The 10794-nt window shown below is 41.0% G+C and overlaps 1 protein-coding gene across 1 annotated transcript in view; it reads left to right on the top strand.

The window, feature by feature from the left end:
- Window positions 1–9636, top strand: part of LOC145407267 (protein O-mannosyl-transferase Tmtc3-like) — a 61141-nt gene extending 51505 nt beyond the window's left edge. The window contains exons 12-16 of the mRNA XM_080278303.1: window positions 94–166; window positions 3203–3322; window positions 6868–7020; window positions 7830–8024; window positions 8704–9636. Coding sequence (XP_080134429.1) covers window positions 94–166; window positions 3203–3322; window positions 6868–7020; window positions 7830–8024; window positions 8704–9309 — 1147 coding nt within the window. The 3' untranslated portion in view covers window positions 9310–9636. The remainder of the gene's footprint in view (window positions 1–93; window positions 167–3202; window positions 3323–6867; window positions 7021–7829; window positions 8025–8703) is intronic.
- The last annotated feature ends 1158 nt before the right edge of the window (window positions 9637–10794 follow it).

Raw genomic sequence — 10794 nt, 5'->3', positions numbered from 1 at the left:
ATGCAAAACCTTCATATTTGTTTAACTAATTACCGTAGCGATATTATTGTGTGCAACTGTACTTAACCCCAATTCTTGTTATCTTCCCCTCAGAACTAAGGAGGCCCAGGAGGTGTACGAGCGAGCACTCTTCTACGACAGCACCAACCCAGACATCTACTACAACGTGAGCCACCTTATACTTTTTTTTACAATTAACACGACACCTTCTTCTGTCTAGAGTTCAGTAGTCTGTTGGCGGCAAGAATGAATTTCAACACACATCCCATATAGAGCAGAATGACATGTAGATGTAGCCAGATAAATCTATTAATCCCAGGGAATCCTATGCCACTGGTTAGGTTTCTGTATTGGTTAAATATATAGCTTAATTCATTGTAAGGCAGATTGACTCGTAAATATTTATATCCCCCTTGTTTAGAAAGAGTTACTATGGTTCTCGTAGCATGTTACTGGCTCTGCCGGCTTCCCCACAGCACATCAGGGATACTTGATGCAATAATTCTGTCAGCGGATCACCTCTGTTTATGTGGCTCCTCACACTCAGTGGACCTCTGGCATACGCAAAGCCTGTCGATTTCCAGAATTCTGCTTCGCTTCATTTTCCATGATGCACCATGATTTGTGAATATTGTATTTCATTAATTAGGCAGCCGTTTGTGCAGATTTACACACTTCAGGCTTGTGGTAGTGGTGAAGCCCATTAGTTTTGGAGGTTTTCGTCCCCTTTCCCAATGCATAACAGCTTGTGAGCACTATATTTCAATAACAAAACCACCTTTTGTTTTACAGTGTAGTTCACACAGTAAACTTATCAGCAAAGACCATCTGTTTTCTAGGTTCAAGGTTCCCCATCCACCCACACTTCACAGAATGTGGGAGTTGTGGTCTGCATTTCATCCAGGAATTGTCTTGCAGTTTTAGACATACAGTAGGCTTATGGGAATTATTCAAAGCAATTGATTTTTAAGATGCTAGATCCACCCTTCCCCCTCCCAGCCTCCCACCCCATCAGTTTTTTTGAACGAGCGAGCGATGTTTACCCTCAAATAAATTTGGAAATTAGCTGCCTGGCTCGACCCGGCCTGACCCGACCGTCACGCTAAGCAGAAGCTGGTAACTTTACTCCTGTGTGGAATCGAGTTGAAATTCTTTCTACATGATACACTTATTCAGTAAATTTTGATATCAACTAAAAACTCATCCATAAAGACGTAAGAACCCCTTGGAATCTGGAATTTTCCAAGGGAGTGTTCGGCTCCAATCGGTGAACGCCTCAATTACAAAATCAAATTAATAAAGATTTTCCGTCGTCACACTGTTTTTTGGCATCACCTCTAGAAATTAAATCTCGGAGATTCCGCCTATAATTTTACATTAACGTTTTTTGTTATGTTTTGATGGTGAAATCATCAAGGAAAAGCACCAAAGGAAATTGTGATAACGTAACGCTCGTTTGCTAGTAACGCGATCACAAAGCACACTTTACTGGTATAATGCCATACCTCAGCAACCACGCAGCATTTTAGTGTGTGACTTTACGCACAGAAAAGGTAACTGCATAAGATGGGTATATCTTGTGAAAACCCTGCAGGTTCATAAGAGATGGCATATCTTGTGAGGATCATTCCAGTGTATAATTAGATGGAAATATCGTAAGACATCTATGGAAATTTGGTAAGAGATGGTAGTAGCTTGAAATCTGGGTATGAGAGAGAGAGAGAGAGAGGGGGGGGGGAGGTCAATGTCAGTCACCTCCTATTATCTCTTTCCTGAGCCGGTTTCGAAATTCATGTGTTAGCAGCCCCCCCGCCCCTCTTTCCCTGCCCCCCCCCCTTGTGCATTGTAATATGTAGACATCATATTTCAGTACCCAGGCCTTCTAGTGTTGTCCAGTTACACACATAAAATAGGCCTATGATAAAAACTGAAGCCTATTAATTTTCAGGATCTTTAATAAGATCCACCACCCCTCCACCTGCACTCCTAGTTCTTATCAGCTTGTGCACTTCTTTTCTCGTTAACAAGCTGTGTTTGATTGTAATACTGTACGCTCAATATAGGACCTTGGAAAAAAAAAAAGTTAAACCTATTAATTTTCAACGTTCTAAACGTCCCCCTTCCTCTTCTCCTTTAGCCCCCGTCCCCTCCCAACACCACCTTACTGAGTGATCCATGCTTCCCTTTCAGTCTCCCGGGCGATTACTTGTGTGTTCGAGACCCAGCTTAATCAACGCTATCAGTGTAGCCTGCATCATTTATTAATTTTTTACTATAACTGCCTCTCCTACGCCACGCCAGCGGACTGAGCCGTTCCTGCAACATACAAGATGCAGCCAGATGCTTCTAGTGGAGCACAATATACGGACCACCCTTTGAATTCCAGTCCATGGATGCTGTTCCTTAATAATTAGCCTGAATTTTGTTATTCAGCTTTATACAAACAAAAGCCGTCTTAGAAACGTAAGTGATGGAAGCATATCTAAAACATCGCCTCGAATAAAACAGGCGAAAAACAACCCTCCATAACTCAAACCCCATTGTCTGGAGTTTATTTGTTTCAATTCTGTGTATCAGACTCACGTGTTTGAAAGAGACGTTCATGACAAGTGTTATTTTGTTAGCCGTGGATGAGGTGGGAATGGTATGTCGGTGGTTTTATTGGAAGATAATGTAAGAATGTTTTATCGAAACTTAAATCCACAAACTGCTCGTTGCCCCAGCCTTGAACCACATCCCCCTCCTCTATCCACTCTGTGCCCACCTCCTGAGTCTGACATTAGACAGTTTTATTCAGCAGATAGAATTCTTCCAGTCAGAGGGTTAATCCTGATACCTAGAGGGACGAATTAGATTATACCATGGGGGACGAATTATATTTTTCACATGGACTAGTGCCAGACAGTTCCACTAACCTCTGGGAAACCTTTTGAGATCTGAGAATTAAAGTTGAGTTGAATTTTGATTTTTTGCCGTAAATAAAGTTAAAGCTGTGTTTGTATACGGGCTTAATTGAAACCATAAGTCGTCAACAATACTAGTATGTAGGTTGATGGCTGTGTATATGCCAGATTCCTAGGCACATGTGAAAGTAATTCGACGCTTGTAAATCACGTGAGCCAAGAATGAATGAAAGTCAGTGTTGGAAGGTATAATCAACAATCACGCACTACCTCCGTTAATGTGTGTGTGTGTGTTGCAGCTTGGCGTGGTGTTGCTGGAGCAGGGTCGGGCCCAGAACGCGTTGGCCTACCTACACAAGGCACTGGAGATGGACCCAGAACACCAGCAGGCGCTACTCAACTCAGCCGTCCTCATACAGGTTAGCCCAGAAAGCCTTTAAATTGTGCTTTAATGGAATTCAGAGTTCCCGCATGTCCAGTTTGTGTGATGGGAAATCAACGTTGTTCTATGTAGTTTCTAAGATAACGGAAAACGGTATAAGTCAGTTATGCTTAGATGGTTAGCTGGAAGTACTGTCCCTGGGGTAAGGATAATTGTCTGTCTTGGGATTGAAGGGATTAAATGACTGGGATTATAAGACAGGTTAAAACTCATTAGCTGTGGAGTGATGAATGGTGAAGGGTGAAGTATTTCAGATGTGATGTATGCAGATGATGATGTGTGTGATTGTTGATAGTGACCAGAATCTTTGAAGAGTGATTCAGAGTTTCTTGGACATGTGAGAGTCATATGGTTTGAAGGTAAATGTAAGTAAGGAAGTTGTATATGGTACCTTGAAAATCAGAGAGAGAGAGAGAGAGAGAGTGACCTAAAACTGCTAAATGAGTGTCAGAACCACAGTGCAGCCACAGAAATGATGTAAATGTTTAAAGGAAGTGGAGAGTAGAGTGGCTAAGGGAAGAAAGGTGGCCGGCGCTGTGAATAGCCTTATACCAAACACAGCTGAGTAAGGAACCTACAAGAGGATTGCGTGAAGCTGTGTTGATGCCAAAATTAACTTATTGATGTGAGACTTTGGTCCGTATTCTGGTCAGTTAAAGCAGCTCCCTAACACCTTTTCCTGTGCGATTTATTTTGCTTAATTCATGATGCTTCCTTCTTCTGTGTCGTTGAAATCATTCCAGTGCCAATATTTTCGGCATAAATTACATGTAAATTTATACAAACTCGCCGATTCCATGAATCGCTCAGGAAGAGGTGTTTCGGAGCTTCCTTTACCGCCAAGAATGCCGACCCTGGATATAGCATGAGTGAAGATCCGTGAGCAAGAGCAACGGAAATCGCATATAAAACGCCAGATTAAGCAGAACAAAATTATCAGCATGCTTTGGGTTCATTTTTGAAGGAAAATTCAGGTATAAACCTGCATAATTTCATTAGAACTTCTCCAAACTTGATGATATATTGGTATTTCTCTAAGGAACAGCTTTAAAACAGGTCACAATTCACAAAATATCTGGTTTGGGGTTTTAACTGTCAGTAGAGAGGCGGCCTGCAGTACTAGTGGACCCAGGTTCGAATCCAGGCAGACTTTTCTGATCTACCAGATGACCCGCCGACATGTTACAAAAGTACCCCCGCTAGTACCAGTACACCAGTCCTGTATGAGACAGCCCTAGCATGTATTCAGTATGGATGGTGGGTGTTAGCGCTGGAGACATGTGGAGATGTAGGAGGACTACTTGGCCCCAAGGAGGACTACTGGGACTTGGGAATAGGCCCCGATGCCTTTGCCCAGAGGCGGACACGTAAATATATATATATATATATATATATATTCATTCATGCATTCATTTATTGCCAGACACCATGTATCCCAAACGGGGTGGCCAAGGGCATAGAGTTAGTTGTTTTACAGGGAGGGGCACTAATCCTCCACCAACCCCACTTGACACGTAGGGAGAAATAATATATATATATATATATATATATATATATATATATATATATATATATATATATATATATATATATATATATAACTTTTTACTGAAGCTATCAGCCTCAGGAGGGGTAGAGCTGAACATGGATGTGGGAAGTAAGGACACACTTCTGCCAGTGAAAATGGTTTTCATAGTTAGAGTATGATTAATTTGGTTCTTATTTTCATTCGATCATATTTCTACATCATCGAAAAGTGGAGTCAAAACTGGTCTTGCCTAGTTTTCATATGGTACTTGATTATTGCAGATAACATAACTTCTATAAATAATGACCAAAGCACCTTTAACCCGCCCCATCCCGACCACTTTTCCACCACTGACTCCCCCCAGTCCCGACCATTTTAGGAAAAAAAAATTTTTTGGCTCAAACCTTCGCTTTTGGTGAGAAACATCGAAAATTCATAGAGAAATCGCTCACCTTAGGTTTAAAGTACTCGATACAGGTAGGAGTTCCTCCTTACCTTTCTGGGTTTTCTATCAGGCTGGCACCAAAGAAAACGAGTTCTATGGGAGGATAACTATTTTCACCACTCATAAACGGTATTTATTTATTTACTTGGTACGAATTTATATGTAGTACGAGAGTATATTGGTTTTCAAGCAGTAAATTAGGCATTATAAGCATTGTTTCACTCACTAATACCTGACCTTTTTTTGCCACATTACCTGATCATCATTTCTAACTGTTTCTTCCTCTAATGCTATGTAAAGTTTGTCCTCCACATTGTCATTGATTGGGGAATCACTCTGGCCCTGAATTTCGTACCGTGGCATGACATGGCTATACTGGCCAGGTCACTGATAACAGGTGAATTGCTGAGACAATGGCATGCAGGGGGGGTGGAGGAGGTCATGCTGGGTAAGGCATTGTCCCTCCCTGGCATCTTGTAGAGGAAGGTGTCACGTGTATACGTACCAAAAATCACTCGTGAAAATTGAAAATTGTACAAATTAGGGACCTTGCAATTTTTTCGCGTTTATGTACGTCGACGGGATTGGCAGTGACAAAACGTGTGGACGTTAAAGAACGTCGATGGGACGCTGCTGGTTAAATCAGCAATATGTGTTCAGTAACCCTCTTTGGCAGCTCGTTTTCTAGTGTACAGTCCATGGTACAGGGGCCGACTCATGTCGGATATGACAACAGTTAACAGTTTTTGTAACTAATTATATACCAAGCTGTATGACCTGAAATACTCTCATCATAGTGGTTAAACTACAAATTTACTTAAGCATTCCTTACGTATTGCCAAAGGCTTGTAATTCAACTCTTTGCACCAGGAGCTTTTGAATTCAACATTACTCTCTTCACTTTACCTTGGCCTAAAAATGCCATTCCTCTATCTTAATTGCTGAATTTAACAGTAGATTAACACTAGAATATGATGCCAGTCACGAAGAAGTGCTAGAGAAAGGATATAGAGTCATGGTTTTGTCTTTTTTTCAAACACTGAGCTGTGTGAAATAAGCTGCTAAAGGATGAATATCTATGCCAAGTTAAGGTGAGGGGACTATAGCTGTATTGTCTCTGGGTTTAGACCTTTGGGAGAGAGTGTAATGTATGTTATAGAGTGTGTGATGATTATTTTAGAGAGTGGGGTGTATATTTTGAGAGTGGCGTATATTTTAGAGAATGTGATGTATATTTAAAGTGTGATGTATATTGTAATGTGATGCATATTTTAGAGTGTGTGATGTATATTTTTATGTATATTTTAGAATGTGTGATGTATATTTTGTATATTAGAGTGTGTAATGTATAGTTTTATGTATATTTTAGAGTGTGTGATGTATATTTTGTATATTAGTGTGTGTGATGTATATTTTTTATATTAGAGTGTGTGATGTATAGTTTTATGTATATTTTAGAGTGTGATGTATAGTTTTATGTATATTTTAGAGTGTGATGTATAGTTTTATGTATATTTTAGAGTGTGATGTATAGTTTTGGCCACCACAGGAGTCGGGCAATGCAGAGCTGAGACCTTTGGCCTACCAGCGCCTTTTGCACCTGGCACAGCGAGACCCACTTAACGAACGCATCTACTTCAACCTTGGCATGATTACGATGGATGACCACGACTACCACAGCGCGGAGAAGTGGTTTAAGAAGGTGCGTAGCTGGATTTTGTGGTGTTTTAGGAGTGAGGCAACGAGGTGGGTATTTGTTCTCTGATTTTTAAACATTACTTTGGTTTAGGCATTATTTTGAGTTTTTCGATACATGATTCTAGTGCTGCTTCGACACTTTGACACTGCATTGATTTTGAGGTTGTTTTGTGAGTGAGGCAAGGAGGTGGGTATTCTGCTTTGATTTTGAAAATGTTACTTTGATTTTGACACAGTACTCTGATTTTGACGATGTACTTAGTTTTGACACGAGTTTGTTTTTGCCACAACTTTTATTTTGACACTCTTTGGTTTTACACTCTTCTTTGTGTTTGTCACTATATCCATTTTGATTGTTTTAGAAGTGTTTCAAAGAAGTGGCTATGTCGGTTTTTACACAGTTTTTAAAAGAGGTTCAAGAAGACGGATACTCTGATACCGTTTGCCTTTGACATGTACACAACGGTGCGTAGCGGGATTTTGTTGTTTTTGTTGTTAAGCATGAATGTATTGTGCATTTTAAAAAAATTTAGATTTCCTTAAGTTAAGTTGAAATTTGTGAGTTCACCAACACTGGCCAAATAAACTTATTTTTACAACCTTGGTCATGTCATTCATACCTGAGTTGTTTTGTTTTGCTTCGCATTTGTGTTTATGTTTGTTTTGTGTCTGAATGGGTTGCAGAAAAAATGCTCATTCTTTGTTACCAGACTTGGCATGGAACTGAGTTACAGGTACTTTGAAGTGCATGCAAGTGGTACTTTCCTGTGCCAGTGTGCTGTGCAGCACACCTCAGTATCCCTCCCTTCCAAGGCCGTTGAGGTGAAGGAAGACTTCCGCTCTGCGCTGTTCAACCTGGCACTGCTGCTGGCGGACGACCAGCGCCCCCTGGAGGCAGCGCCCTTCCTCAACCAGCTGGTTAAATATCACCCAGACCACGTGAAGGGACTCATCCTCCTCGGTGACATCTACATCAACACCATCAAGGACCTGGATGCTGCGGAGAAGGTATGTGGCTGCAGGAGAGGAGTGTGGGAATGGGAAGGAGGGACTGGTGGAGACAGAGGGGCAACTGAGGAAGTTTTGGAGCACTGATCTCTAAATGCAAACATAAATTGCAGAAAGACCTGTGTATACTGAAATGGCCTCATGCTAAGCATACTCAATCTGCATTATGTTCCATTTCAAATAAAAAGAGTTGTTATTGTTGTTGTTGCTTAACCCCAATCAGTCTTGCTGAGCAGACCTGTTGACCACCAGTAAGCAAATGGTATTGTAGTTCTAGTACAGTACATACACCATGTAAGGATCAGACACCCCTTTGTGGCAGGCTGTGCCTCACAAGAGTGGGCCTGGGCCTTCCCATGGTGAGGTGCAGGGTCACGTAGGATGCTTTGGCTTCTGGGTGGATGTCGCAGCTATTCCTTTCAGTGACACCTTGTGTAGGCTCCCCTTCAGTGCCATATCAAAAAAGTTTTAGCTAATTTATGAAAGAGTTGATTAATCATGGTTTACTAAGCTCCATGGGAAGGATGAATTTATGAGTTAAATAGTTCAGTTATCAGCATTTGTGTGTGTGTGTGTTTTAGTAGCAGATTATTATTTCATGGTGACCAGTACTTCAGGAGATAGAGAGAGAGAGAAAGAGAGAGTACCAGTGGTACAGCTGCATCACCATACATTGCAGTGCTACGAGCGCATCCTGGCAGTGGATCCCAGCAACGTGCAGGGCCTCCACAACCTCTGTGTGGTGTATGTGGAGCGCGGGGAGTTGACGGCCGCTGAGACCTGCCTGCAGCGGGCCCACATCATGGCGCCACATGAAGACTACATCCAACGCCACCTCAAGATCGTCCGCAGCAGATTGGCAAAGTCATCGCAGATTCAGCAGCTGGCAATAGGGGGGGATACAGGATTAGGCAGTGAACGGACAGCTACCTCGGCAATACTTAATCCTAGTGAGCCTTTGGGAGTGTCCAGTCAGAAAGAGGCAGTGTATATTACGAAAAATAGTCACAGTGAATATATCGATACGCAGACGTCGAGTCCGGCAGGGAACAGAGATTTTATTACAAAAAACAGTCATAGTAAAAATATCAATAAACAAACATCAGATCCAGCAGGGAGCAGAGATATAATTACAAAGAATAATCCAAGTAAGAATATTGACAGACAAGTGTTAAGTCCAGCAGAGGAGAAAAATTATATTGCAAAAAGCAGTCATATTAAAAATATTGACAATCATGCATCAAGTGCATCAGAAACAAGGAACCCCAGTGACTTGCCATCATAAGACCTCCACTGCAGGAAATGTAGCAGAATTGTGATAATTTTCGGAAAGTGTATGGCCACGTGTGTCAGCCAGTCATATGGAAAATGTCATGGACATGAACAGTCATTACCGTAACTTTCCTATGGTGGCGCCTTCTTCTCGTTTTCCTGCTGACACTGAACGATTTTCTTCAATTTAGGAAAGACTGAAAACTGGAGAGTATAAATATAGACTACGAAGTCCATCAGTGTGGGAGGTATAACTACAGTGAACTAAATCAGTGTGGAGGTAGAAAGAACAAGCCAAAAGTTACCTCCTTTAAAGTGGCAAGACTGACAAGATCCAAGAGGTAAAAGTACTGTGAAATGTTTGCAATGGAGGCACAGTTATCCTTGTATCTGGACTGACGTAAACGAATTATTTTTTATCTTTCTTTCATTCTCCTCTAGCTTCCTTGCCAGCCTTTCCTAAGATAATGAGAGAGACGCAGTATAAACTAAGCCTTTCAGTGGTAGTGTGAAACAGTACATTGTGTTAAGACTGCTTTTGACAGCTAAATAAAGTGTATTTGGATTTTGTTTATCGTAACTTACAACTTCGCTTCTGTTGTGAAGTTCATCACATATAATGTCCACTTCTTGTCTTTCAGACTCACATTTGTACATAATGATGGTAATGTATATTTGTATTTTATAGTGTATGTGTGTGTGTGTGTGTGTGTGTGTGTGTGTGTGTGTGTGTGTGTGTGTGTGTGTGTGTGTAACTCACATACTCAGCATTTCAGAGGCATGCACCAACATTAGAGGTTTGTACTAAATATAATTTCATAGGCAAGTGTAAAAATTGTGTATAAGTACGATATATGTTGTAATTACGTATCCTATATCCATAAGACCATTATTATCAGTCACTACATTGGTCATTGAAGTCACCTGATTGATTTGGCTGTGTAATGTAATTAACCAAACCTAACCAACCAAATAATAAACTAAATAAGCAAGTTAAACCTAGCCTAACCAACCCTGCCTATTCTAACCTGTTTCTAACTGGTATTTGTCAAGTGCATTTAGTAACCAGCTCAGATATATGAGTTACTTTATTGTCATTTTAATAGAATGTCCGAGGAAACTAATGACCTTTAAGTCCTTCAGTTCGATGACACCATTATCTTCCCCTCCCCCGATGTTTTGTTGCAAACTAACAGTTTCACCTGGCCTTTATTAACCCCTTGGCTCGTATTGTCGTCGGTCGAGGAAACTCCTGAACACTTTTTCGAAAGCAATTTGCTTTGTTTTACCAAACCTTGCTGTCCTCGTGTGTGTTACATAAATCCTTGCAACATCACCATACGCTGCATAGGTAACATACAATAGAATATTAACCTGCCATATCCAAAAATCGTTAAGTAAGAGGTGTTAGGGAGTTTCCTTACCCGTAGACAATACAAGCCCTTCAGTCTCACAACCGCTTCCTCTCAACTAAAATGTTCTGGAGAGAGCAAGAATA

Source organism: Coenobita brevimanus, chromosome 72, assembly GCF_032717465.1.
Source record: "Coenobita brevimanus isolate Jiangsu-jjx chromosome 72, ASM3271746v2, whole genome shotgun sequence".
Lineage (NCBI taxonomy): Eukaryota > Metazoa > Arthropoda > Malacostraca > Decapoda > Coenobitidae > Coenobita > Coenobita brevimanus.
The sequence above is the reverse complement of the archived record's forward strand: the minus strand, read 5'-3'. Positions and strand labels throughout refer to the sequence as shown.